The sequence below is a fragment of the Pongo abelii genome, chromosome 23 (assembly GCF_028885655.2).
Source record: "Pongo abelii isolate AG06213 chromosome 23, NHGRI_mPonAbe1-v2.0_pri, whole genome shotgun sequence".
NCBI lineage: Eukaryota > Metazoa > Chordata > Mammalia > Primates > Hominidae > Pongo > Pongo abelii.
Genome location: NC_085929.1, coordinates 50,156,919 through 50,184,026, shown reverse-complemented (window position 1 = coordinate 50,184,026; position 27,108 = coordinate 50,156,919). Strand labels below are relative to the sequence as shown.

Sequence of the window (27,108 nt, the reverse complement as noted above, 5' to 3'; positions counted from 1 at the left end):
CGCATGCCTGTAATCCCAGCTACTCGGGAGGCTGAGGCAGGAGAATTGCTTGAACCTGGGATGCAGAGGTTTGCAGTGAGCTGAGATCTCACCATTGCATTCCAGCCTGGGCAACAAGAGCGAAACTTCATCTCAAAAAAAAAAAAAAATTGTTTTAAAGATATTTATTTACATTGTAAAACGGGATTTATTTGAGAAACATAAAAACACAATAGAACACTTCAGAGGCCACTTTACACAAAAAATAGGCAAAAATGACACATATTTTTCAAGCATAAACACTCAGATATACTAGTGACCATCACATAGGTGTGACAGATATGAGCAGATAAACCATATTCCTTAAGAAATAGGTCAAAAAGTGAAACATATAAATGCATATCACTATGGTGGGTAATTGCATGCACCCGGTTTCATAACTGCAGTCATTCAGAATACGGTGACAGATAACCTAAGTCTTTTGCAAGATCAATCAAAATCCGCGATGGGTCACCACTGCCTGTACAGTCGCCTGAAGAGCCAAGATCTTGAGAAATTTTATCTTTTACAAATGCAGTGAACAAAAATGACATCTCTTCATATACTGAGCGAGTTTCAGTGTTTGTACACAACACACAATGCTCACACACTAAGGCAACGTTGTGATAACGCACTTTTGTGGAGTCAAATTTCCGATGTCCAAGGCAGTGGCAGAAAATGTCGCAGCTCTGAGAGAGAGCTGTGTTCTCTCTGGGCTCCCAGCTGATTGGATGGTGCTGGCCAACACTGAGGGCACATCTTCCCCCTGCACCCTCCCTGCCCCCTCAGACCCACACACTAATCTCCAGAAACGCCCTCACAGGCACACCCAACACAGTGCTTTACCAGGTTTCTAGGTGTGCCTTCATCCAGTCAAGGTGACACCTGAAATTAAGTCCACAAATCTACTCTCGGCAACTTGGTACCCACAGGCATCTCCTTAAACCACACTTAATTTCTAAATAACGACAATAGCAAGGTCGTAGTTCCACCTAACATGACGCAACTATGCTGTGTACGATCCCTTGCCTAGTATTTGGCTTTGGGATTTTAATCTTTCGAGATTGTGCTTTTTGCGATTTTAGGCATTAGGGGCTTTAGAATTTAGAGATTTTGGTCTTTTGGGAGTTCAACATTTGGGATTATGGCATTTGGGATTGCATCTTTCAGGATTAAGATCCAAACCTGCACTGATCTAGTGGGTGGAAGCCAGGGATTCTGCTCAACACTCTGCAGTGAGTCCCCACAGCAAAGAGCTCTCCAGCCCCTATGTCAGGGGTACCCGGTGGATAAAATCTTCTGTAAAAAGCATCTGTTCATGCCAGTGCTGGCAGTCTGTAGAAAAACAAGGTTCTAACAAGTCATGTGAGGAACTCAGCCTCAGGAAGCCAGCATATGTTTCTGAAAAGTGGTGGTAGACGTAGGCTTATTGTTTCTGCACAAACAGAAGAAGCTAAGATGGCTGTATAGATGCAGCAACAAAAACTCCCAGACAAATCTGAGAATGGTTCCGCAGGTAAACTGACTGTCATTCATGGCTTCGTGGGAAAGGTAGGATGATCTAGTAGAACATCAGAAAAGAGAAGCACCCAATGGTATATTGTGATAAGATTCTGACAGTCTCCCTTTCTGAGCCAAGTCCACATTGAACTTGGTTTTGGTCTCCAGAGGGGGTAGTCATGGCCTTCAGGAGCACACATGTACACTGACGGGCCCTGAGCTCAGGGATGAAAGAGGCCATAGAGGGAAAGGGGGCTCTGACAATATAGGGGATCATGGTCGTTGTCAATGGAAAGGGAGAGGCTGAGAAGGCTGCTGTCCTTGCAGTTCTGAATAGGGAATTTGTGCCCTCAGTTATCATGTGGATGAGACAGCTACAATGTGCTGCACACACAGGAGGGAGGGCTCCCAGCTTCCCAGCCACTGAGGTCTCAGCACTGGTCCACGGTCCCTTTATTGGTCTTGTTTGAGACCAAAACCACAGGTGTGCAAGATGGCTGATGAGTTGGTCTCGTGGGGAGAGGAGATGGTCCAGCAAGGCTCGCCCTGCATTCATGGCATCTCTCTGATCACAGTAACTGAGGTTCAGATGAGCCCCACAAGTGCAGCACACTGTCAGGAAAAAGAGCCACCCACAGAGAAAGCTCTATTGTATTGTGGTGAGGGTACTTGTTTCTTGCATTAAGAAAAGAACAAAGTTCAAGAACATAATCTTATTCCTGCTTTTCTCCTAATCCTCTTGTAGCATCAACTCTAGAAGTGAATCTCGCAAGGAAAACATCATCACAAAGTTATTTAGATGCACTGAAGATCGCTCTGCATCACTGAAGAAAGCATTACTGATAATCAACACTGTAAGATTTTGAAAGCCTTCTCTTGTGAAACACTCATTGTTTCTAAGAATGCAAACACTCAGAGTGAGACCAATAACAACTCCATATTCGTTCATTTATCCATCCAACAAACACTTCTTGAGCCCCCGTTACATGCTGGGAATTATTCTGAGCACTTAGGGATAGAAGCCCCGACCTCAAGAGTTGAGTCTAGTTGGGAGGACGGACAATGGAAAATTAACTGCAATACAGTAACATAAGTGCCAATTGTGATGGGAATAATGTGTGGCAAGATCGTAATGGTTGTAGTGACTCATCGTCACTCACTGTTTAATTAACAAACAACCCAGACCTGGTGACCCTTCCCCACCCTAACCTACAGTTGATCAGTTCATAACCAACTTATTGCCCAAAACAGGAGCATTTTCTTAGTGTCAAAATAGCCTACTTAATTTTTTAATTGTACTACAAAGAGAGGCTAATTCATGAATTTGCAACCTGCTTTTTCTCACGTTCACCATTAGCTCCTGTCTGACTTTAATATTGTTTTAGAAAGCAGCATTTGGATCCTTTTGATACGCAGCAACATTTACTAAGCACATTTGGTAATTGAAGCTCTAGTAAACAGTGAGGAGCAGGGTGAATTACTGTTTCTGAGACTCACACAGGACTGTGTACAGATGATTTCAGAGGCCAAAGGCATCCCTTAGCTCAGCATCAGCCTCCTAGAACCTGCCGTGGAGGGAGTGTCTGGGAGTGGAGGGTGGTGCCCCAGGGAGAAGCCAGCACTGCCTGGGGGTGGCCTCCAGGTTTGCGGTTTGCTGTCTGTGGAGACCCCAGCACCTGCCTCTGCCGCACTAGAACGCTATTGCATGGGATTTCCAAGCACAGTGTGGATTCAGGAACATGGGGTTCTTTGAATGAATCTTTACACCTACGTGACTTGGTCTCTCTGAATGAACAATAATGTTGAGTGCTTACTATGTGCCAGGCACCATCTTAAATGATTCGGCGGTATACTCACTAAATCCTCTTCACACCTTGGCGAGGCAAACATGATTATTATCTCCATCTGACAGATAAGGAAAGGAGGCGTCTATGCTAAGTAACCCGCCTGAGGCTACGCAGATAGTGGTGTTGGAGGCCACCAGGCTCTAGAGCAGCCACACTCCAGCACTGGGCAGGGCTGCCTGGGACCCTGCTGGCTGAGCCACGTGGGAAAAGATAAACGAGGCCTTTGTGCGTTACCTCCCCACTCAGGTTCTAATAGTATACTGAAGAAGTAATTTAATTAAAAATAGGGAAACCTTCATTTACTTTAATGGAGGACTATACAATAATGCTAATCACTCCAACTATTAGACTATTTAAAAGTCATTGTTGTGCTATTCAACTCGAAATCAATAAACAGACAGTGTAGGTTAAGAATTGAGTACGTAGTCCATGCTGGGCCCCCGTGCTGGGCACTTAGGCTAAGCACACAGATGATTAATGCTAAGTCCTTGCCGATGAGCTCACACTCTGGGCTATCACATCATGGCATTAACAATCAGATGCCTTACAGTTACATAGTGCATGGTTTCAGAGTGAGATTCCCCTCCCTTCCCATCCCCCCACCATGCACCCCACCACGGAGGGGACTAGGTAAGAAGGAGAACAAGGGTGGGAGCCAGGAGTGGGCAGGGCTGGGCGTTTTGCCTGGCTGCTCAGGGCAGTCATGGAAAACAAATCTCTCTCCTGCTATAGAGAGGGATGCAGAATGTTTAAAAGACTGCTTTAGATCCACGCCCAGGCATGCATCCCATTTGCTATATGTGCTGCCTCCAAATGCTGCCACCAACTCTGCAAGTGGACCCAACTGCTGTGATCACTTACATTTAAATCAGGTGTGGCTTACTTGCTATCAGTCATCCAGAAGTAATTTGCATCCTGCCTTTTTACCTAGTCTTGATGTTGTTATTTGTAGCTGACATGACTTAGTTAATAGAAAGTCCAATAGAATCTTCCCAGAAAACATTAGAGTTAATAATAGGATTTAGAAGGTCATTGGATACAAGGTCGATACACAAAGACCAACAATATTTCTATAAACTGCAATAAACTATTAGAAAAAGATGAATTTTTAAAATGTTATTTCTAATAACATTTTAAAAAATCAAATACATAGAAATATGTCTTACAAAAACATGCAAATTCTACACATTGAAGACTACAATGATTGCTTACAAAAATCATGCCATTCCTTCACAAACTAAACTTTCAGAAAATACAGGAGGAAGGAACACTTCCAGACTCATTCTCTGAGGCCAGTATTACCCAGATACCAAAACCAAGCAAAGGCATCACAAGAAAAGAACCACAGGCCAATATCCTTTGTGACTATAGTTGCAAAAATTCTCAACAAAATATTAGCAAACCAAATCCAGCAACACATAACAAGGCTTAAGTGCTGTGACCACATGGGATTCATCCCAGGATTGCAAAGTTGGTTTAACTTCCCCCAAAATCAATTAATATCATATACAAAATTAGTAGAGTGAGGAACAGAACTACATGATTATCTCAAAAGATGCAAAAACAGTATTTGAAAACTCCAACACCTGTTCATGATAATAACTTTCCACAAATTAGAGCAGAAAAGAAATACCTTCACCTGATAAAGGGAATTTGCAACAAACCCATAGCCAGCAGCACAGTTAATGGTAAAAGACTGAACGCCTTCTTCCTAAGATCAGGAACACCACAAGAATGTCACCTCTCGCTGCTTCTAGTCAACACTGTGCTAGAGTTCTGGACAGTCCCATCAGGAAAGAAAAAGAAATAAAAGGCATTAAGATTGAAAAGGAAGAAGTAAAACTGTCTTTGTACACAGACGATACAATCTTGTGTGTAGAAAATTCTAAGGAATTGGTGTATGTGTGCATACACACATACTGCTAGAACTAATAAATGAATTTATAAGGTTGCAGAAATATAAGATTAACATACAAAAATCAGTTATACTTCTATAAACTAGCTGTGAGCAATCTGAAAAGGAACTTCTGAAAGCAATTCCATTCACAATAGCATCAAAAAGAATAAAATACCTAGGAATAAATTTATCAAAAGAAGTGCCAGATTTGTATACTGAAAATTACAAAACATTGTTAAAGGAAAGTAAAGAATATGTAAATAAATGAAAATACATTCCATATTTATAGATCAGAGACAATATTATTAAAATGACAGTTCTCTCCAAATTGCTTTATAGATTCAGGGCAAACCCTATCAACATCCCAGCTGGCTTTTTTTTTTTTCTTTTTTTTGCTTTTGAAAAGCTATCTGAAAATTCATATGGAAATACAAAGGTGGAAGAACAGCCAAAATAATCTTGGAAAAGAAGAACAAAGTTAGAATACTTACACTTCCAGAATTTGAATCTTAGTGTAAAGCTATAGTAGTAAAGACTGTGTGTTACTGGTTTGAAGACCTACATGTAGATCAATGGAACAGAGTTGAGAGTTCAAAAATAAACCCTTTCATTTATGGTCCATTTATTTTTGACAAATTCAGTGGGGGAAAGGAAGATATCTGTTAAAATGTTAAGAGGACAATTGGATATCCATATGCAAAAAGATGAATTCAGTCCCTTACCTTACACCATACACAAATAGATCTAAATATAAAAGCTAAACTCATAAAAATCTTAGAAGAAAAACATATATAAATCTTTGTGACCTTGTGTTAGGCAAACATTTCTTAATGACACCAAAGTATAACCCATAAAAAAAGCAAATTGATACATTGGACTTTATCAAAATTAAATTTCATGCTTCAAAAGATACCTTTAAGAAAGTGAAAAGACAAGCCACAGACTGGGAGAAGATATATGCAAATCATATATCTGGTAAACAACTTGTATCTAGAATATACAAGTACTTTTAGAACTCAATAAGAAGACAACCTAATTTTTTAAATGGGTAAAATATATTAATAGACATTTTACCCAAGAAGATCTATGAACAGCCAATACAATCTTTTATGAACCCGTGAAAAGATACTTGACAGTATTGGTCACTAGAGAAACTCAAAGCCACGAGGTACCACTTCTCACCCTCTAGGATGGCTATAATCAAAAAGACAGACAATAATAAGTGTTGACAAGGATATGTGGAGATACTGGAACTCTCATATACTGCTCGTGAAAATGCAAAATGGCACAGCCACTGTGGAAAACAGCATGGCCGTTTCTATAAAAATTAAATGTGACTTACAGAACCCAGCAATTCCCCTCCTAAGTATCTACCCAAGAGAAATAAAAACATGTCCACACAAAGACTTGTGAGCAAATGTTCATAACAACATTATTCACAATTTCCAAACTGGAAACAATCCAAATGTCCATCAACTTGTAACAAAATAAACAAAATCTGGCAATGTAATGCCCGATTGGGAATAAAAAGGAGCATGGATGAGCCTCAAAAACACTATGTTAGGAGAAAGAAGCCAGATGCAGGAAACCATGTATTTATGATTCTATTTACATGAAATATCCAGAAAAAGGCAAATATCTAGAGACAGAAAATGGAGTCATTGCCTTAGACTGGGGCTAGAAATGGGGACAGACTGCAAATGTGCATGAGATTTCTTTTGGGGGTGCTGAAAATATTCTAGAATTAGATAGTTGTGATGGTTACACAATGCTTTAAATAAATGTATTAAAGTAACTTAAAATTTAGCTGTCAGTGATTTCTATTTAGGCATTAAAGAATTGATTATGACTGTCAAAAGAAAAGGTAAGCATGCATATATCCCCTAAAGTACTTAATTTACCCCTCAAGAGAACCTTATATTCTTTTCAGATTTTGGACCCCCAAATAATACTTGACATTTGCACACTGCTTTATCGCTTACTTAATAAATCCTTTTGTCACGTTAATATTCACTGTCTCCGTATGAGGTGAGGGTTCTTTATTTACCCTGTCTTTCCAATAAACAGTATCTCTCAATTTTGGTATTCAGTCTACTTATTGATAAATTTTTATTCTAGGGGAAGAAATTTTTTCTCACGGAATTTTGATCATAATATGTTTTCTTTATGCAGCATGGCTGAAATTTTTCTAGCAAAGTAGTTGTCCATTTATGTAATGGATGAGACTGTTGGTGGAGAAGACACGCATAATTTATTCTTACTAAATTGGCAAACTGTAATTGAACTGCTGGGAAGTTTTGTGCCCCATGCGGTTGAACCCCCAGCTCTCAGGTGGGGTAGGGAAGTGAGGAGCTGTTTAAGCCATTCAAGCCCCTAGGGAAGGGAGTCAGCCTGAGCTTGAGAAATGGGCCTCATTGCTCACCCAAAGCCTTGTCCTGATAGAGAACATTGTAGGAACTGCACCTGGAAAGTTCTAGCATTCCCCCTACACACACACACACACTCACACACACACAGTGCTCATGTTATATAAGGATCATCAATCGATGTATTTGCATTTCCAATCATAATTCTATTTGGCCAAAGCTCGCTCTTTATTAGATGATGCTAAACATACATAATACTTTTTCTTCCTTTTGTCTTTTTTCAAAAATTTCCTTATATACACTCCGATGCTCAGAAACCCGATGGACCGATAACGAGAGAAGAATTTCGATATATTCTAAATTGTGTGGCTATAAAACTAAGCGATTCAGAATTCAAAGAACTAATGCAAATTCTTGACCCTGGGGACACTGGAGTGGTCAACACCAGCATGTTTATTGATCTGATTGAAGAGAACTGTAGGGTGAGTTTTGTAACAACTTCCTGTTTGGTTTTCTCTTTATGTTGGGAAATTTCAGTATTCCTAATAAGAGATGCAGGTGAAATATGGTTTAAATAAACGACTTCGCGGTTTTCAACTCAATCATTTTAAGTAAGGGTCAAGTGTTTAAGCGCTGTTTGATTTTCACTTTAGTTTCTGAATCTTAAAAAAGGATGGTAATTGACATTTCTGAAAACCCATACCTGAACGAGAGCCCTTTATATACAGGATGTAACTGGCGCCACCTCGACAGCACTCCTCTTGCAGCCATGTCTTATTTATTTATTTGTTTTTGTTGTTCTTGTTTTTTTCTTGAGATGGAGTCTCTCTGTGTTGAGTCTCTCTGTTGCCCAGGCTGGAGTGCAGTGGCATGATCTCAGCTCACTGCAGCCTCTGCCTCCCAGATTCAAGCAATTCTCCTGCCTCAGCCTCCCAAGTAGCTGGGACTACAGGCACGTGCTGCCACGCCTGGGTAATTTTTGTGTTTTTAGTAGAGACAGGGTTTCACCATGTTGACCAGGCTGGTCTTGATCTCCTGACCTCGTGATCCACTTGCCTCGGCCTCCCAAAGTGCTGGGATTACAGGCATGAGCCACCACGCCTGGCCACAGCCATGTCTTTAAAAGGAGTATTTGTGAGTGACTACTCTGGTTCTCATTCATATTTTTAGAGTTTTGTACCCTATGTTGGTTAAACTTTAAAAAAAAACCCTGCTTATTGCCTCTAGTGACTAGCATTTGCCTTTAGCATTTGCTTTTTTTGACTGAAAAGTTGACAGTTTTATTATTAGAAATGCTTCTATAACTTTAATAGCTATTAGCATTTAAAAAATTTTAAGAACTTTATCAATTTCAGATAGTGCATGCAATAGGCTTTAACAATTCTTGTTGAAATATTTTTTTAAAAGCTTCTTTTAACAGGTACAAATTAGCTTTTAATTTTAGATTTATGAAGTTGGCATCCCTATGAATCAAAATCAAGCCAGTAATATCACGAGATGCACTATTTCCCTAAAGGTGATGTTTCTACTGAATGGATCTGAATGGGGTGCCTTGCTTTGGGGAAAGCTTTAAGATGGTTTAGCTGAAGCCAGCTGCATTCTATTCTGATAGTTTCTGTGCAAAATGCAATTTATTCATCATCAATAAATCCTTTCTATCTGTCGTGGTTTTGCATCATGGTCTTGAGAAGAGTTTATGGCATACTTCTTGGTTTAAAATGGGACAGTTTATTGGAGCGAAAGTGTCATATTTAAATTACCTCCTCTTGGTACATGTAGACATTTTCCACCAACATTTTGGAGGTAATTTTAATAGGCCATAATACATAACTTATTCAAATGTTTTGTGATTACACAAGTAACAGAAATTCATTGTGGATTAGAAAATATGCCAAACTACAAAGGTGAAAATAATGATAAAAATCCCAAATCCCAACACTCAGCGATAGTTACACAGTTAAAATTTTGATAAATTTTCTTCCACTCTTTGTGTGTGGGTGGGCACATTTTTTTGTTTACATGGTTGAACTCATTCTTTTTTTTTTTTTTTTTTGAGACGGAGTCTCGCTCTGTCACGCAGGCTGGAGTGCAGTGGCACAATCTTGGCTCACTGCAAGCTCTACCTCCGGGGTTCACGCCATTCTCCTGCCTCAGCCTCCGGAGTAGCTGGGACTACAGGCGCCCGCCACCACACCCGGCTAATTTTTTGTATTTTTAGTAGAGACGGGGTTTTACCATGTTAGCCAGGATGGTCTTGATCTCCTGACCTTGTGATCCGCCTGCCTCGGCCTCCCAAGGTTCTGGGATTACAGGCATGAGCCACCATGCCCGGCCTGAACTCATTTTTTGTATGACTTTGTATATCCCATTTTTTCAGCTTCACGTTATATGATGAGACTTTCCCCCTCACCCCACATCATTAAAAACTCATCATAAATAAGATTTTCAGTGGTATCTAAGAGTGTTCTGTGCATGTCCTTGTCACTGGGGCAGTTGGGCTGTTTCTCTACTTACTTTCATTATGCTGGACATCTTTGTGCACAGATCTCCATTCATATCTAAATAATTCCTTAGAATAGATTTTAGAAGTAGAAATACTGGCCCAAAATGTGTGGGCATTTTTATGTTACGTTGCTATGTATATATATATATACACACATACATACATATGTATATATCCAGACATATTGTATATCCAGTTATATTATATTATAATATATAATTACATCATACATTACATATTATTATATTTTTACAATTATTATATTAATTAATTACATCTTGGTACCTGCTTTTTTGCATCACTTTATGATTATTTCTTTAGTATATATTTCTAGAAATGGAATTATTATATATAATATATTATACTTTATATAACAATAATTGAATTATGTATAATATATTATATATCCAGATATATAATATAATTATCATATAAATATACTATATCTGGATATATATAGACAGTTGTACACTGCTTTATTGCTTACTTAATAAATCCTATATTATATTATTATATTAAATCCTATATTATATATCATATATTATATTATATATTATATTATATTATATCATATATTATGTATTATATATTATATCATATAGTATACTATATTATATTATAATCCTATATTATATTATATATTATAAATCCTATATTGTATTATATTATATTATATATTATAGTATACTAATATACTATAATATATAATTATTATGCTATATAATAATTATATTATAGCATAATATATTATGTACACATAATATATAATAACATAGTTATATATACATAGTTATATGATATATATTATATATTACAAATTAGCTGTATTATATATTAACTATATTACTATATTGTAATTTAGTTATAATATATATAAAATTCCTTTATGCATAAAAGGCCTTGTGATCTATTTTGCTAGACAGTGGGTTGGAATAGGCTGACAGTCGGTGTTGGCTGTACCCCGTACCCGTCCCGCATAGGTGGTAGATGCATGTGTGAACTTGTGTACCCAGGCCATGTATGTGGCGTGTGGAAGCCTGAGTGTATGCCTTGACTCAGTTTACTGCCAGTGCTTCAGAATCAGATCAAGCCTGGTGGCCAGGGAATCAAGTGAGCAGCCGGCCAGGGTAGGAGCTTGTGCACCTGCGTTCGACTCTCTGCCTCCACCCTTTATTAGCTGTGACCTGGGGCAAATAATTTACCTCTCTAAGACTCATTTCTTTACCTGTAAAACCAGGTTGATTATGGTACCACCTTGTAAGGTTGTTATGGGAATTTAACAGGATAATGTGCATAAAATGTTAAGAATCTGTTTTCTTTAAAAACAAAACATAGACACTTAAGCAGTCCCTTCTCTACGTGGCAAGTGGTGTGATCTTTGTCTAGTATAAAACAGATCGTGTCTGTCTTCACGCCTTCATCTTTCCAATGGCTTTCTGGGAAGGCCTCTTATCCAGTTCCTCAGGCTCCCTGGCTGCCCCTCCCAGGCCTTGGCCTGTGCTGCATCTGCTACCTGGGGTTCCTTCCAGCTCCTCGTGACCTAGGTTACCATCTCCAGAGCTCAGCACCCCCGGAGCCTGCGCAGGGACCCTCTCAGCCTCAGAGTCACATTTGTGGCCTGATGTGATCCTGTCTCCACAAAGGCAGAGACCTTTCTGTCATCACTGCCCATTGTACTATAGGGGATAGGCAGTGTCAGGCACACTCACACAATCTATTGAATGAATGAATAAACATGAATGAAGGAATTGGAAAAATTAGAAAACATAGATGTGCAATAGGCGAAAATAAAAGTCACCACTAATTCTAACACCAAAGCATTGTTATTTACTGTTAGACTTTGCTGTATATTCTTCCAAAACCACATACATGCATACCCATACTTGTTTTTTAAAAACAGCTTTATTGAGCTGTAATTGATATTCAAAAACTGTACATATTTAATATATGCAGTTTGAAGAGTTTGGACACACACTTCTGTGGATTGTAGCTATTTTATTTAAAAGCAAGACCATACAATGACTTTTTTTTTTTTTTTTTTGAGACGGAGTCTTGCTCTGTCACCCAGGCTGGAGTGCAGTGGCGCAATCTCGGCTCACTGCAAGCTCTGCCTCCCAGGTTCACGCCACATACAATGACGTTTTAGTCTATATTGTCGCTTATTAACATACTGTTAACACTTAATGTCAATAAAAGTTCTGCTATCTAATTTTATTTTATTTATTTTAGAGACAGAGTCTCACTCTATTGCCCAGGCTGGAGTGCAGTGACATGACCTCGGCTCACTGCAACCTCTGCCTCCTGGGTTCAAATGATTCTCCTGCGACAGCCTCCCAAGTAGCTGGGATTACAGGCACACACCACCACACCCAGCTAATTTTTGTATTTTTAGTAGAGACGGGGTTGGTTTCACCATGTTGGCCAGGCTAGTCTCAAACTCCTGACCTCAGGTGATCCGCCCACTTTGGCCTCCCAAAGTGTTGGGATTAGAGGCTTGAGCCACTGTGCCTGGCCTGCTATCTAATTTTAAAATATACTAAATAACTGTTATAATTTGGATGTTCACTTATTTTTTATTTTTAAAATTTTGCTGCAATGAACATCTTGGCACTTGCTTTTTTGTATCACTCTATGATTATTTCTTTAGTTACAAATTTTAAGAAATGGAATTATTGGGTCAAAGAATATGTTTTATTCTGTTACTATTTTAATAATTTTTTAAAGAGAATGATATGTATAAAGTACAGAATGCAAAAGACACAAGAGGGGATGGAGTGAAAGAAGGTTTTTTTTCTCCACCAGCCCCTAGCTACCAGTTCTCGGTTCTCTTCCCCAGCGGCAGCCTTCATCGCTGTAGAGTCTGTAAATTATCAAATTGTGAAATAGTATCCAAATGTACCTTGAGACAAAAATACCTTCCAGAAAGTTAGATCAGTTTACACTCCTGCCATTTCTGAAACCCCCACTTGTGCAGGTAATTTGCTTACTTTTGCGTTTTCACCATTCTGATAGGCAAAAATACCATCTCGTTATTCTTCTAATTTGCATTTATTTAATTTCTAGGTGATGGGTTTTTTTTGTGTTTATTGTACTTTTCTTTAAGTGAAAGTTAAATGCTATTTTTTTTAACTTTTATTTTAAGTTCAGGGGTACAAGTGCGGGTTTGTTACACAGGTAAACTTGTGTCATGGGGGTTTATTGTACAGATTATTTCATCACCCGAGTATTAAGCCTAGTACCCATTAGTTATTATATTTTTCCTGATCCTCTCTCTCCTCCCAACCTCCATCCTCATTCTCCTGAGGGTGAAAATTCTCTTGTTCTCCGATAGGCCCCAGTGTGCATTGTTCTTCTCTGTGTGTCCATGAGTTCTCATCATTTAGCTCCCACTTATAAGTGAAAACATGTGGTATTTGGTTTTCTGTTCCTGTGTTAGCTTGCTAAGGATAATGGCCTCCAGCTCCGTCTATGTCCCTGCAAAAGACATGATCTCATTCTTTTTATGGCTGCATAGTATTTCAAGTTAAGTGTTATAATCCTTACTTTCAGATGGGTATTAGAGGGCAACCTCCGTTGTTCAAGGTCTCAAAGCTAATGGCTAATTAGGGACAGAGCTAGGATTCCAGTCCAGGTCCACCTGCCTCCAAAGCTCCTAATGACTTTCATGAGTGGTATTTATTTATATACTTTCTCTTTCCCAATTAGATGAGAAAGACATCTCCCTGTACAGATGCTAAGACACCCTTCCTCCTGGCCTGGGATTCAGTAAGTAACACTTGCCTTCTTTGTGTGTATGCCTTCCTATATGGTTTGAGGTTACTGTTACAAGAGGTTACAGATGTACAGCTTAGGAAATATGTTTGTTTTTTAATGTTAGGTGGAAGAAATTGTTCATGATACAATTGCTAGGAACCTACAAGCTTTTTATAACATGCTACGCTCATATGACCTTGGAGACACAGGGCTCATTGGCCGAAATAATTTCAAGAAAATCATGCACATCTTCTGCCCATTTTTAACGAATGCACATTTCATAAAGTAAGTTTTTTGTAACAAAATTAATTCATGTCATGTTTTTCATCAGGCCTGTTCCATAATTCTAAACCTTTTCTGTGTGGTTTTGAAATATTAATAGGTGGTATTGATAATAACTGCTATTTACTGAATCCTTGCTTAGCACTGGACATTGCTTAAGAGTTTGACATGCATTATATGATATAGTCCTTATCATAGCCACGTAAGGTAGCTAACATTATTCCTTTCTATGGACAAAGAAACTGAGGTCTGGAGAAGTTAAATACTCACTCCAACTCACACAGCTGGTGAGTTGTGAGGCCTGAGTTCCCTCCTGGGTCTCTATGATTCCTGAGCTCTCTTTTTCCTTCTTTTCTTGCAAGCAAATGTCTTTCCTTTGTTTTTTAGTAACATCTTGTAAAGTATTGTTCAAGAAGCAAAGATTTCATCTCAACTCTTGTGGAACTGAGACATTTTGTGTGTGTGAGTTGCAACAGTTAAATATGTTGCATTCTGATAGAGCAAGAGCTTCATGTAGTTTTAAAACCACAATTATCAAATATTGATAACTGAGAAATATAATGATACACAATCAACTCATGGAGAAACCCCATCTCTACTAAAAATACAAAATTAAGCCAGGCATGGTGGCACCTGCCTGTAATCCCAGCTACTTGGGAGGCTGAGGCAGGAGAATCGCTTGAACCCGGGAGGTGGAGGTTGCAGTGAGCCGAAATTGCCCCATTGCACTCCAGCCTGGGCAACTAGAGCAAAACTCCATCTCAAAACAAAAAACAAAAAACAAAAACAAAAGCCATCCAACCAAACAAACCAAAAAACCACTTTGCAGTCCCACTGCCATTAGGAACCATGCAGATGGTTCCCAGGCCCTCCATGAGCCTCTCACCTCTCAGGAGCTGAGACTGTGCAGCCAGGCTGCCTGGGTTGAATCAGCTCCAAACCTGGGCAAGTGACTTAACCTCTCCGAGCCTCTATTTCTTCATCCAGATATTTCTTACTAGAGTTGTGATAAGGATCAAATGAGATCTTATACACAAAGCCTTACTACCTCAGGGCCAAGCATATGGTGAGGTCTCAGCCAGTGTTTGCTGCTGCCGCTGCTGCTGCTGCTGCTGCTCTCAGCTCCAGCTATGTTGACCTGCTTTCCACTCCTTGAAAACGCTGGGCCCTCTCTTGCCCCTGGACTTTTAGACCATCTTTCCCTCTGTTCCAAGTGAACAGTCTCTCCCAGCTGACCAAAGTTCAGTGAGGTAGGCGTTGTTCTGGTTTGTTCACAGTTGTGGCAACAGTAGTTAGTATAGTGCTTCATACATAGCCACATGAATATTTATGGGAGCGATTATAATACTAGTGAGCACTTATTGAGCAAAGTATGGCTTCAGAGCTCATGCTCAGCTCCCAGCTATATGCAGATCCTCATAACGATACCATAGTACTGTTATTACAGCTGTGATTTATTAAGCACATAGACACAGAGCATGTCAGCCCCAGTGCTAACAGCTTTATCTGGATTCTCCCACTTGATCATTACGGCAGTCCTTGGTACTTTTATTATCTGCATTTCATAGATAAGGAAACTGATGCACAGCAAGGGTAGGGAATGTGCCCTGGGTCAGTGGTTCTCAGCACTTTTGGTCTCGGGACACTTTTATACTCTGAAGAATTGACAACCCCAAAGGGTGTTTCTCATATGGAGTATGTCATTATGTACTGTATCAGAAATTAAAACTGAGACATTTTTAAAGTGTCATTGCAGAAACAAGTGTACTTGCTGTGCTTTCATATAGGCTCAGGGAAAACTGGAATTTCAAAATAGTGGCTTGTTGGATGATAATGAGGTTACAGCAGTTATAGCAAGTGTAACTGAAGGTCTCTAGTAGAGAGCTCAGTAGAAAGGCTATAAAGAAACTGAGTTAATCACTGAAAACCTACTCCTAGTTCTCCATTTATACCCTAAGCCTACAACCTTAAAAATGTTAGAAAACACAACCTACACAAGAATACATTTTATTTGTGGTCAGAGTGAGGACATGATCACACATGTTGCCTCTGATGGACTCAACTCTACACGCATAGAAGAATCGAGTGAAAAAGGCAAATCACACCTCAGTGTTAATAGAAAACTAGTTCTGGCCTCGCTGATGCTCTGGAACTGTCCTCAGACCACACTTTGTGAGCCCCTGCCTTCAGTCATATAATTTTTTATAATTCTTTTTTTACATTTACTGTATCTGCATTGCAGTATACTTTATATACAATACTCTGCACACATTTAAGTGATACAATGTGATGAGATTCATCATGTGTCAGTATCCATAAAACCATCACAAGATATCAATCAAGATATCAAATATTTTCACCACCCCAAAAATCTTCCATATGCCCCTTAGCAATTCATCATCACTCCCTCCTCCCACCTCCACAAAACCACTGATCAGCTCTCTTTCATGATAGATTACTTTGTGTTTTCTAGGACTTTATGTAAATGGAAGCACACAAGATATTCTCTTTTTTGTCTGGCTTTATTCACCAAGCATAATAATTTTGTGATTCATTCATTTTGTTTTATATATAGCAACAGTTCTTTCCTTTTCACTGCTGAGTAGTATTCCATTGAATGGGTTTACCATAGTTTGTGTATACATTCATCTCTTGATAGGCATATGGTTTGTTTCTAGTTTCTGGCTATTACCAATAAAGCTGTATATGTAATGTTTGGCTGTTACAAATAAAGCTGTATATATTTGTGTAGACACACATTTTCATTTCTCTTTGGTAAATGCCTAAGAATAGAGTGGTTGTACCATTTTACATTCCCACCAGCAGTGGATGAAAGTTATAGTTACTTGCGTCTTCACCAACACTTGGCAGGGTCAGTCTTTTCCGTTTTAATTACCCTACTGAGTGTGTTTTAATTATTTTTTGAAATTCAGACTCTGCAGTAAGATTCAGGACATTGGTTCAGGAAGAATCCTTTACAAGAAACTGTTGGCATGCATAGGAATTGATGGCCCACCCACTGTCTCTCCAGTTCTTGTTCCAAAGGATCAGCTGTTAAGTGAACATTTACAAAAAGATGAACAGCAGCAGCCAGATCTTTCTGAGAGGTAAAATTCAGCAAAATGAATGCACATATCAAAACCACAGTGTCTGTCATGGAATAGGTATTTAGTAACTATTTGTTGACTGAGTATTTTAATATTTCATTTTATAAATAAGAAAGATGGTACACTAGAAAGACAGTAATTAGAGTCAGGGAATTTTAGAGCAAGCAGAGATCTTAGTAATTATTGAATTTACCTTTTACTTTTAGAAATGAAAACACTGATGTCTGAGAGGTTTGGGGACTTGGCTCACAAACTTAGTGGCTGGCCTGGGTCAAGAATCCGGGACTCCTGACTCCCAGAGACAATCTGTAACTTCTCTATTACATACCTGCATTCACATTTACTCTCTTCCAGAAACTTAGATTCCTTACCACTATCTAATATTTATTGCAACACACATCCATTAAACCAGTTAACATTTTTTAATATGAATGATAGAATGATTAAACTGATTTCCAAGTTGAATTGTAACAATAAAACATACTTAGTAAATCTATAAAAAATTAGCCTGATGAATATTCTAGCTCTTCTTCATTTTAAAAATATAGGTTTAGTTTAATGAAAAGATATTATTTTAACTTGCTCATTCACAGCTTATAATAAATTCATAATGAAAGGTAAAATGTAGAACTATTCAGCAGACTTCACTTTGTCATAGCCCTTTTAAAAAGTTCTTAAGTAAAGAGCAATGGGAATATTTTAATGATATGCTAATTAAATTTGACTACCTGGGCTTTTCAGTAGTAGCAGCTTTATAAATGGGCATAAAGATGGTATTTTAAGAGACAGGTTAAATATTCCATGATAAGATATGTTTGCTTCCTAAAACTGGTGAAAGAAGCAATGGCAATTAAACATTTCAAAAAATGTAGCTTTCCTGGAGAGCTCTTAAAAATCAAGACACGCAGCGGGGAAGGAATAGAAGTCCATTCTCCGTGACTGTCTCAGGGCTGTTTTTTCCCCAAAAATATGGGGCCCAAGAGACTTCCAGAGAGCTGAGGAAATAACTGTCCTCCAAACACCCACGCCCACGCGCTCAGACACATCCACGCTGAGACTCACAGAACAGCACATTCAATTTGTATTTCATAAATCAAGCTGATTTATGGAGTAACTGTGGACTTCCCTTCATTTCCATGGGTGTTTGATGACTTCCTTGATCTAGTTACCACAAAACAGCCTATTTCTTTCATTTAAGGCTTTCTAATGGGCTCTGACTTTAAATTTTTTCCACTTCACAAAAAATATCCTTTTTCAACCCTGTGTGCCCGGTCACATGCCACCTTCGGCCAGCTCAAAGCATAATTGAAAATCTCGAGGACCATAATATTCTCTCCCTTCAAGTTCGCCTGTCCCCAGCCTGCCACTGTACACAGGCTTTCACTTGGACACTGTGCTGGGGACCTCCAGTTCTGGCCCTGGAACCTACCAGCCAGGGGAGGGTAAGAAGCCCCTGAGTCACTCCACCTTTCCCAGCTAGTGAACCGAGGATGGGAAACCTTCTTACTGTCATGGGTTACATGGAAATGGGTGCAGTCTGGAGGAAGCACCCTGCCTGTGTCAGTTGACACCGGGTCTAAATGCCTGCTTGTAGTTTTAGAACCAAGCCCACAGAGGATAAAACCACCCTGACCAAGAAGATGACCACAGAAGAAGTGATTGAAAAATTCAGAAAGTATATACAGCAGCAGGACCCGGCATTCAAAAAACGATTTCTTGACTTCAGCAAGGAGCCTAATGGAAAAATTAACGTGCATGACTTTAGGAAGGTAGGAGAATGGGTTTCTCTTCGTTTCTTTCCTGCAGAAGTTCAGTTGTTTTCTTATACTAACATACTTTAAAGGACAATGGCTTATCCCAGGACACAGCAGATCCATTTCTAGGCATCTTTCAACAATTTAAAAGGATTTTTTTTTTGGCCAAAAAATTGTCATTGGCACGTTTCTTAGAGAATACTTTCAATATGGATGTGGCCAGCTTTTGATATTTAAACTTTTATATATCAGAAGCATTTATTGATGCGGTTTGGCTCTCTGCTCCATACCTGGCACTGTGCATCATGGGGCAGCCTGCGCGTGGGAGTACAAAGCCACTCCGGCCCCTGCCTGCCAGTGGAGAGTTTCCAGTCACAGAGCTGTGGTTTGTTCCTCTAGAATGAAAAAAAAAAAAAAAAAATCTGGCAGTGAAATATGGGAAACTCAGAGTGCTGATTTGCATGTGCTTATGGGAACTGGTGAGTTTCTGCCAGAAAGGGCTCAGCTTGAAGGGTTCTGCATAGACTTCTCAGGAATTAATTTAAATGATTGCTTAAAATTCCTACTACGATCCCTCTAGCTAATCATCCTCAGCTATTTTTAAGGAAAGCATTTCAGTTAATATGTAGCCCTGTCCATGTGGACAAATTTAGAAGAAGGCAACGAAATGTATTTCCAAGAAGAGAATAATTACATTAGTGGCCCCTTCATCCGGTGCCTGCCCCACTGCCGGGCATTGGAATGGGCTTTTTATGGGTCTTATTTCTAAGCCTCCAGAATGCAGCATCACGGAGGAGCATGGACTGGAGGACGGAGCGGGGCTAGAGGCACAGAAATGGGATTAGGTAGCTACTGAAATAGTCCAGACCCTCTCCCCTCCCCAGCCAGAACAAGACAAGACGTGGAGGGTCCTTTGTTGTATGAGCATATGGGGAGAGCCAGGAGAATAGATTCAAGAAAGACTCAGAAATAAAGAGTTGAGGATAGGAAATGAGGGACAGAGCATAAGACATAAGGGAATAGGCTAGGTGCGGTGGCTCACGCCTGTAATCCCAGAACTTTGGGAGGCCAAGGCAGGTGGATCACGTGAGGTCCAGAGTTCAAGACCAGCCTAGCCAATGTGGTGAAACCCCATCTCTACTAAAAATATAAAAATTACTCAGGTGTGGTCACGCATGCCTGTAATCCCAGCTACTCAGGAGGCTGAGGCAGGAGAATTGCTGGAGCCCAGGAGGTGGAAGTTGCAGTGAGCTGAGATCGTGCCACTGCACTCCAGCCTGGGTGACAGAGCAAGACTCAGTCTCAGAAAGAAAGAAAGAAGGGAATAAGGCAGAGGAAATATTTAAAGACATTCCCAGATTTCTGATTTGGGGACCAGGTGGCCGATAACCAGTCATTGATGTTTTTGATGAGAGCAGTTTCAATGGAGTGAGTGGTAGCCGTGGGAGCTGAATTTCAGGGGCTGAAAACTAAGTGAGTACCAACCTGACTCCCTCCATCCCTGCCCATGCAGGGCCCTTTGTCCTAGATTTTATTTCACCCTAAGCTACATGGCACGGGTCCTTGCCCGTAATGCATAATGAGCTTGAACTGTCACAATGCTCTGCATTCTTGATTCTTAAAGTCAGTTCACACATTCACGGGAAACTAATAATCCCTAGTCTGCCCCTGGTTTTTCAGGGTGGAAAGTGACTATCTTAGAGAAGTGGCAGTAGGTGGTGGTAAGGCAGAGACTAACACCTGTGATCTGAGTCCAGGAGTAGCTCCTTACCTGGCCCATCCTTCCGTCACCTGGGAACAACTTTGGGTCATCAGCTCAGTTGCAGGTTCTTCTGGCTTCCAGTTGTGCCTGCCATTGATAAACCAGCATCTCCTGAGTTCATGTCCCAGAGCAACTCCTGAATGTCAGTCTCATGCACCTACCTGTCTACCTGCCTTCTCCATGTGGGCACAGCCAAAGAGGAGCCGCTCCGCCTACATCCTTCCTGTTCTCAGTCAAAGACAACAACCTTTTTCTCCCAGTTGCTCAGGCCTAAAATCTAGTCGTCTTTACTGAATCTCCTCTTCCTCTTGTACCCACATCCAATTCACCAACAAAGCCTGTTGGCTCCCTTCCAGATAGTTCCAGAATAGATGACCCCACTCCACTGCTGCCCCCAGCATCTCCCATGCGATTATCACAGCAGCCCCTTCACTGCCTCCCTGCTTCCACCCTGGCCGTGCCACAGTTCATTGTCAACCCAGCAGCCAGAGCCACCCCTCCCTGGAGCACCGAGGGCTCCTCAAACACAAACCAGGGCCCAAGCCTGGCCTAGGAGACCCTGCATGGTCCAGCCACCTCCCTGACCTCAGCTCTGGTCATCCTCTCTTCGCTCAAGAAACTCCAGCCACATCAGCTTCCTCTCCCCTCAGACACAGGCTGGCTCTTCCTTGGCACTGGCCATGCCCTCTGCCAAGATCGCGGCTCCTTGGGTAACTGCATGGCTCTCCCCTCGCCTCCTTCAAGTCTCTGTTCCACTGCTCTTCCTCCACCAAGGTGACCCTGACTTTCCCATTGCAAATGCAGTCCACCCTCCTCACCTTCACCTCCTCCATCTTGTTTCCTGTTCACAGCACCTGTGTTGTGTATTGCACGGCACTCACCACATCTTTCATTTGTTTCTGCATTCTGTTTGCTTGCCCTCCCCTATTATAAAATATGCTCCAAAGGTTGACATTTGATCTCTTTTGTGTAGTGCTGCTCCCCAAGTGCTTTGCACATAGTAGGGCCCAGTGAGCATGTATTGAATGAATGAATGTGAAGAGTACTTGGCATCCCCAGTGCAGCCCTAAATGAATGCCACCCTGAGGACTGATGGACATGGGCATTCCCACATGTGAAGCTGGTTCCTACACCTGTCTGGGCCAGTGCCGTCCAACGCCCATGTTCTTCTCTGCCCCATGAATTACTCTGGGTGCTGGCCGACCCCGAAGGTCAGCTCACTGAACAGCTGCTCTGCTGCTGGCTCCATGGTGGCAACCAGCATGCTCCTACCCCTTCCTCTTGCCTATCTGTGGGCTTCTCGGAGACCTCCCTGCTGCCTGAAGGCATGCCCACAGGGAGGAGAAAGGAAAAGCAGAAACCCAGCAAGGACTTTGCCGTAGTCAGTTTGGGCAGCTTTAACAAAGTACCCTGGACTCGGTGGCTTGCAAATAATGGAAATTACTCTCTCACAATTCCGGAGGCTGGAAGTCCAGGCTCAGGTGCCAGCATGCTGGGGCTCTGGCAAGGGCCCTCTTCTGGGTGGTACACTGCAGACTTCTCACGGCAGCAAGAGGGCAAGAGAGCTCTCTGGGGTCTCTTTTATATGGGCTCTAATCCCATTCACATTGGAAGTTAGGGTCTAAACATATGAATTTGGGGGAGACACAAACATTCAGTCCATAACAAACTGATATGTTGTGTTTTATCTTGAAAAGTAACAATCAATTTGCTGTGAACACAGTTAGACCAGTTTGCACTGGTTTTCCTCCTAGTGATTTGTTTGGTTTAACTTTTGGGAAAGTCTTCTTGTGACCATCTTTGAAGATCAAGAACTGTGGGGTGATTTTCAACAGTCAGGCTACTATGGACCTGGGTTTGCACTTCATAAGCTATAAAGCATTACATAAATATAAATTGTCATCATTACCGGCAGAGATTGTTTATAGATCAGGGTAAACGGCTTTTTTCTACTACTGGTGAAATCAGAGCTAGAAATATCATGGGCTTATACAGTAGAAAGAAAGGATTTAGGTTAGACCGGATGTAAGGCTTCCAGATGATAAAGGCTTGGGAATGTTGAATTTCAGTGGTGTGGAAGCCTTTGGAATCGACTTCTCAAGAGAGCTTTATAATGGACAATAGTAATTTTGTAATGGCAATAACAGCAATAGTAATTACAATGATGATGATTGTCATTGCTGGAATAATAACGATGATGGTGATGTGATAGCTGCATCTACCATGGACTGAGCCCCTCCAATATTCAGGCATGTGGAATTTGCTTTACATCTATTATTTCTGCTCCTCACAGGAAGCCTGTAGGTATAGAGTATACACATTTCACAAACAAGGAGACCAAAGCTTAGGACCTATGATACTGGCTCAGTGTTGTTCAGATGTTAAGCTGTTCAAGAACTTGGAGTTGAATTCATGTCTGTCTGTGTCAGACTCAGACCCTTGCTGGGTGTAATGTGGGCCTGGCAGGTGTGAGATAGGCTTGCTGGATGTGAACAGGCTTGCAGGATGTACCGCAGGCTTGTTGCATATAGTAGAGGCTTACTGGGTGTAATTCTGGCATAATTCTGGCTTGCTGGACAGACTAGGTTTGCTGAGTAATTGATGGCTGTGTGTTTCAAGGTAGTATCTGGCCTCAGAGTTTAGTGAGAAGGACGTTAATTTTAATAACAATGCTTTTTAATTCTTCCTGTCCTTTTGGTCATGGATATACAATGTTCTTGCCCTCCTCTTCCCCTACATCCTGTGTGTAACCCTAATTAGTATAGCAAAATGGTTGTGAAGGTTTGTCCCTGAGGAGGTGGGAGTGAAGGTCCATGTCACAAACTTCAGGTTGCTGGCCTGAGCACGCGTGCTGTTGTTCATCATTTAAACAGAGGCTGCACTTAGATGTTGGCCGATAACCTCATACTGTAAATTAGAAGTGCTAATTATTTATTCCCACCAGCCACCTCCTTCCCTGTGCCGTGGCAGAGGGTGGCTGCCTACCCCGGATCAATGAGGGAGAATGGCAGAAATAGAGTCTGCAGGTGGATAGGGCCCTGTGGGTCCCCAGATCCAAGTCCCTGCATTGTTGCTGCTGAGATCACTGCCATAAGTCCTCACCATTGTGGCCAGAAAGATTCTGTCTACTCTATAAATTATTATTATTATTATTATTTTGAAATGGAGTCTCACTCTGTCACCCAGGCTGGAGTGTAGTGGCGTGATCTTGGCTCACTGCAACCTCTGCCTCCTGGGTTCAAGCAATTCTCCTATCTCAGCCTCCTGAGTTGCTGGGACTACAGGTGCCTGGCTAATTTTTATATTTTTAGTAAACAAGTTTTCACCATATTGGCTAACCATGCCTGGCTGATTTTTGTATTTTTAGTAGAGACTGGTTTTCACCATTTGGTCAGGCTGGTCTCGAGCTCCTGACCTCAGGTGATCCACCCGCCTCAGCCTCCCAGAGTGCTGGGATTACAGGTATGCTGCCGCGCCCAGCCAACTCTATGAACTATATTTATTAACTATCAATAAGACTTTGTCTTCTCCCCTCTTTCCTGTTTAATATAAGACATAGCAGAGCTTCCAATTCATGTGAATTACCAGGACAGCATGCTGAGTGGACACATGCCTCCTGGTGGAGGCAGAACTCACTAGGGGTGAATGAACGCCATGTGCTTTCCATGGTTGGATGTGTGATATCTACTGTGAGGAGGGGAAGGAGAAGGGCGCTGTTCTTTCTGGAATTGTCTAGACCTGTTCTGGGTAGTTGGAATCATTTCTCACAGCAACCCTGTGATGCAGATTCCCTCTCCCAGGAAACCCTGTCTCCATTTGTTGCTCTGACCATTCACCTCATGGTCTGTCCTTTGACACTTAACATAACAGTGTTCTGAACTTCTCCACCAGAGAAATGGCCCTCTTTGACTTTTGCATTTTATTTATTTATTTATTTAGAGGCAAGATCTCACTTTGTCACCCAGGCTGGAGTGCAATGGTGCGATCATGCTCACTGCAGCCTCAATCTCCTGGGCTGAAGTGATCCTCCCACTGCAGCCTCCCAAGTAGCTGGAACTACAGGTGCATGCCACCAGGCCTGAATAATTTTTAAAAAATTTTTTGTAGAGATGAGGTCTCACTGTGTTGCCCTGGCCACTCTTGAACTCCTGGGCTCAAGAAATCCTCCTGTGTTGGCTTCCCAAAGTGCTGGGATTACAGATGTGAGCCACTGCGCCTAGCCGACTCTTGTGTATTTTTAAATGTATCATTTTATGTAAATATCAAGTAAGAACTGGTAAAGTTGGCAGAAAACTTTAGGGTGATCTGGAACCTTTATATTCTTTCTCTGAATTGTTTCTCTTCCCCTTTCCCTTTTCTTCATATGCTGAATTAGCAGAAAACCCACAAAACAGTGGTTTAAATAAGAGAGGTGGTTATTTTTGTCTCTGAGAACAGGAGTCCAGATATTGCTGCTACAGGGCCAGTGCAGCATGTCATCAGACACCCTGGTTGCTTTTAGCTTTCCACAGCTCCAGGTACATCTTCATGCATGCAGGCTAGCTGCCAGAGCACCAGCCACTCCAGATGTTTCGGGCACAAAGATGGGGAGGCGTGAAGGGCAAGGCGCTTGAGCCAGCCAGGTCTTTCTTTTTTAAAAGTTCTTTCTTAGATACTCCTTCCAGAAGTTTCTACTCACATTTTATTGACCAGGACTGTGTTATGTGGCCATACCTATCTATAAGGGGGGTTGGATAAAATATATATATAATTATAAATATATAATTTTATAAATATATAAATATGTATACTTATTTTATATATATATACAAAAATTGGGGGCTGGGTGCATTACTAGTATGGAAAAAGCAAGATTGTGTTCCTATGGGAGGAGGAGGAGATATGTATCAGGTAGGCAAATGTAGCTGTCTGCCGCCCTTTCTCTCAGTAGGCATTTTGAGGGTGCCTGTTGTACACTTAGCATGGCACCAGGCACATGGGGAATGGGGATGTAGCGGAAGGTGCAGTTTCTGACACCAGGGGAAATGATTTTGTTGCTTTGGGCCAGTGACCCACGGGGAACATAACATGACAAAATACCCAAGGACACATGGGCTAAGATTAGTTTAATTGAGTCATTAGACTAATTGAGCTGTACAATCTATCAGGAATTTGAGGACAGCTTGATCATCCCAGCTTCTTGTAATTGGCTGTGTCTGATTTCATCATTCTCTGTGAACACACTGGACACTGTTCAGCTCACTGTTGTTGTTAGTACCACCTCTGGAGACCCCGCCTCGGCCTCTGGAGACAGACGCAGAGCTGCAGAGCTCATCAGCAAGCTTGCTCAGGGCCCCTGAGACATGCAGTAGGGAGCCGGAGTCTGGAACAGCCCAACCCTGTGTCCCAGATTTCAGCTCCTTTCTCCTGTGCCTGCTCTACGGCAGGGACATCTCACCTGGCTTAGCCCGAGATGTGCTTTCCTTCTTCCTCTGTGCAGAGCACTTCCTCCCTTCGGCTGCTGATGAAACTCACATATCCAGATAATTTGCCTGCTCTTTACTCACTACCATGAATTCCCCACACATATTCTTTCCCACCTTGGGGACACAGACCCTGATCTAAAACATGCCCCATGAACACAGTTGGTCAGCTCATAACTCTTGGTGGGATAAGCAAACTAAATGATTATGGTAACGGAGTGAATTAGATTGTTTTCTTTTTTTTTTTTTGAGACAGGGTATCACCCTGTCACCCAGGCTGGAATGCAGTGGCGTGATCAGAGCTCACTGCAGCCTCGACCTCCCAGGCTCAAGCAATCCTGCCACCTCAGCCTCCTGAGTAGCTGGGATCACAGGCATGCACCACCACACCCTGATAATTTTTACATTATTTTGTAGAGATGAGGTCTCACTATATTGCGCAGGCTGGTCACAAACACCTGGGCTCAAGTGATCCACCCACCTCAGCCTCCGAAAGTGCTGGGATTACAGGTGTGAGCCACCACGCCCAGCTGAATTAGATTTTTTTAAAGTCAAATATTAAATATTTGTATTCCTCTGGTTGTAAATCTTCTGTTAGGAACATATAGCTCTGGTAAAGGAAACAGATATTCTAAAAGCTCTTTGTTATGTATCACATCAGTTATGTGAGGGGGGAAAAACACAAAAATAAGAGAATAATAGGAGGGACAACAGTAAGAGTCACAGATACACCCACACAGCGCCAGAGACCCAGAGAGAATGCACAAGAAATCCTCACGGAGTTTTCTCCCGCATGTGCTGGATTAGGGGTGCCACAGGCAAGGGCCTCTGACATCATTGTGTTTTGGCTGCTGTCG

General features: G+C 41.3%; 1 protein-coding gene across 15 annotated transcripts in view; it reads left to right on the top strand.

Annotated features, from left to right (window-relative positions):
- EFCAB6 (EF-hand calcium binding domain 6) overlaps positions 1-27,108 on the top strand; it is a 306,732-nt gene that overhangs the window by 136,057 nt on the left and 143,567 nt on the right. For 13 of the 15 annotated variants that reach the window (XM_054543760.2, XM_054543758.2, XM_063722923.1 and 10 more), the window contains 6 exons: positions 2,264-2,372; positions 7,943-8,110; positions 13,837-13,896; positions 14,009-14,169; positions 17,100-17,273; positions 18,868-19,042. In XM_054543760.2, the coding sequence (XP_054399735.2) occupies positions 2,264-2,372; positions 7,943-8,110; positions 13,837-13,896; positions 14,009-14,169; positions 17,100-17,273; positions 18,868-19,042 (847 nt within the window). The remainder of the gene's footprint in view (positions 1-2,263; positions 2,373-7,942; positions 8,111-13,836; positions 13,897-14,008; positions 14,170-17,099; positions 17,274-18,867; positions 19,043-27,108) is intronic. The other 2 variants (XM_063722922.1, XM_024239760.3) reach the window with 1 other exon arrangement.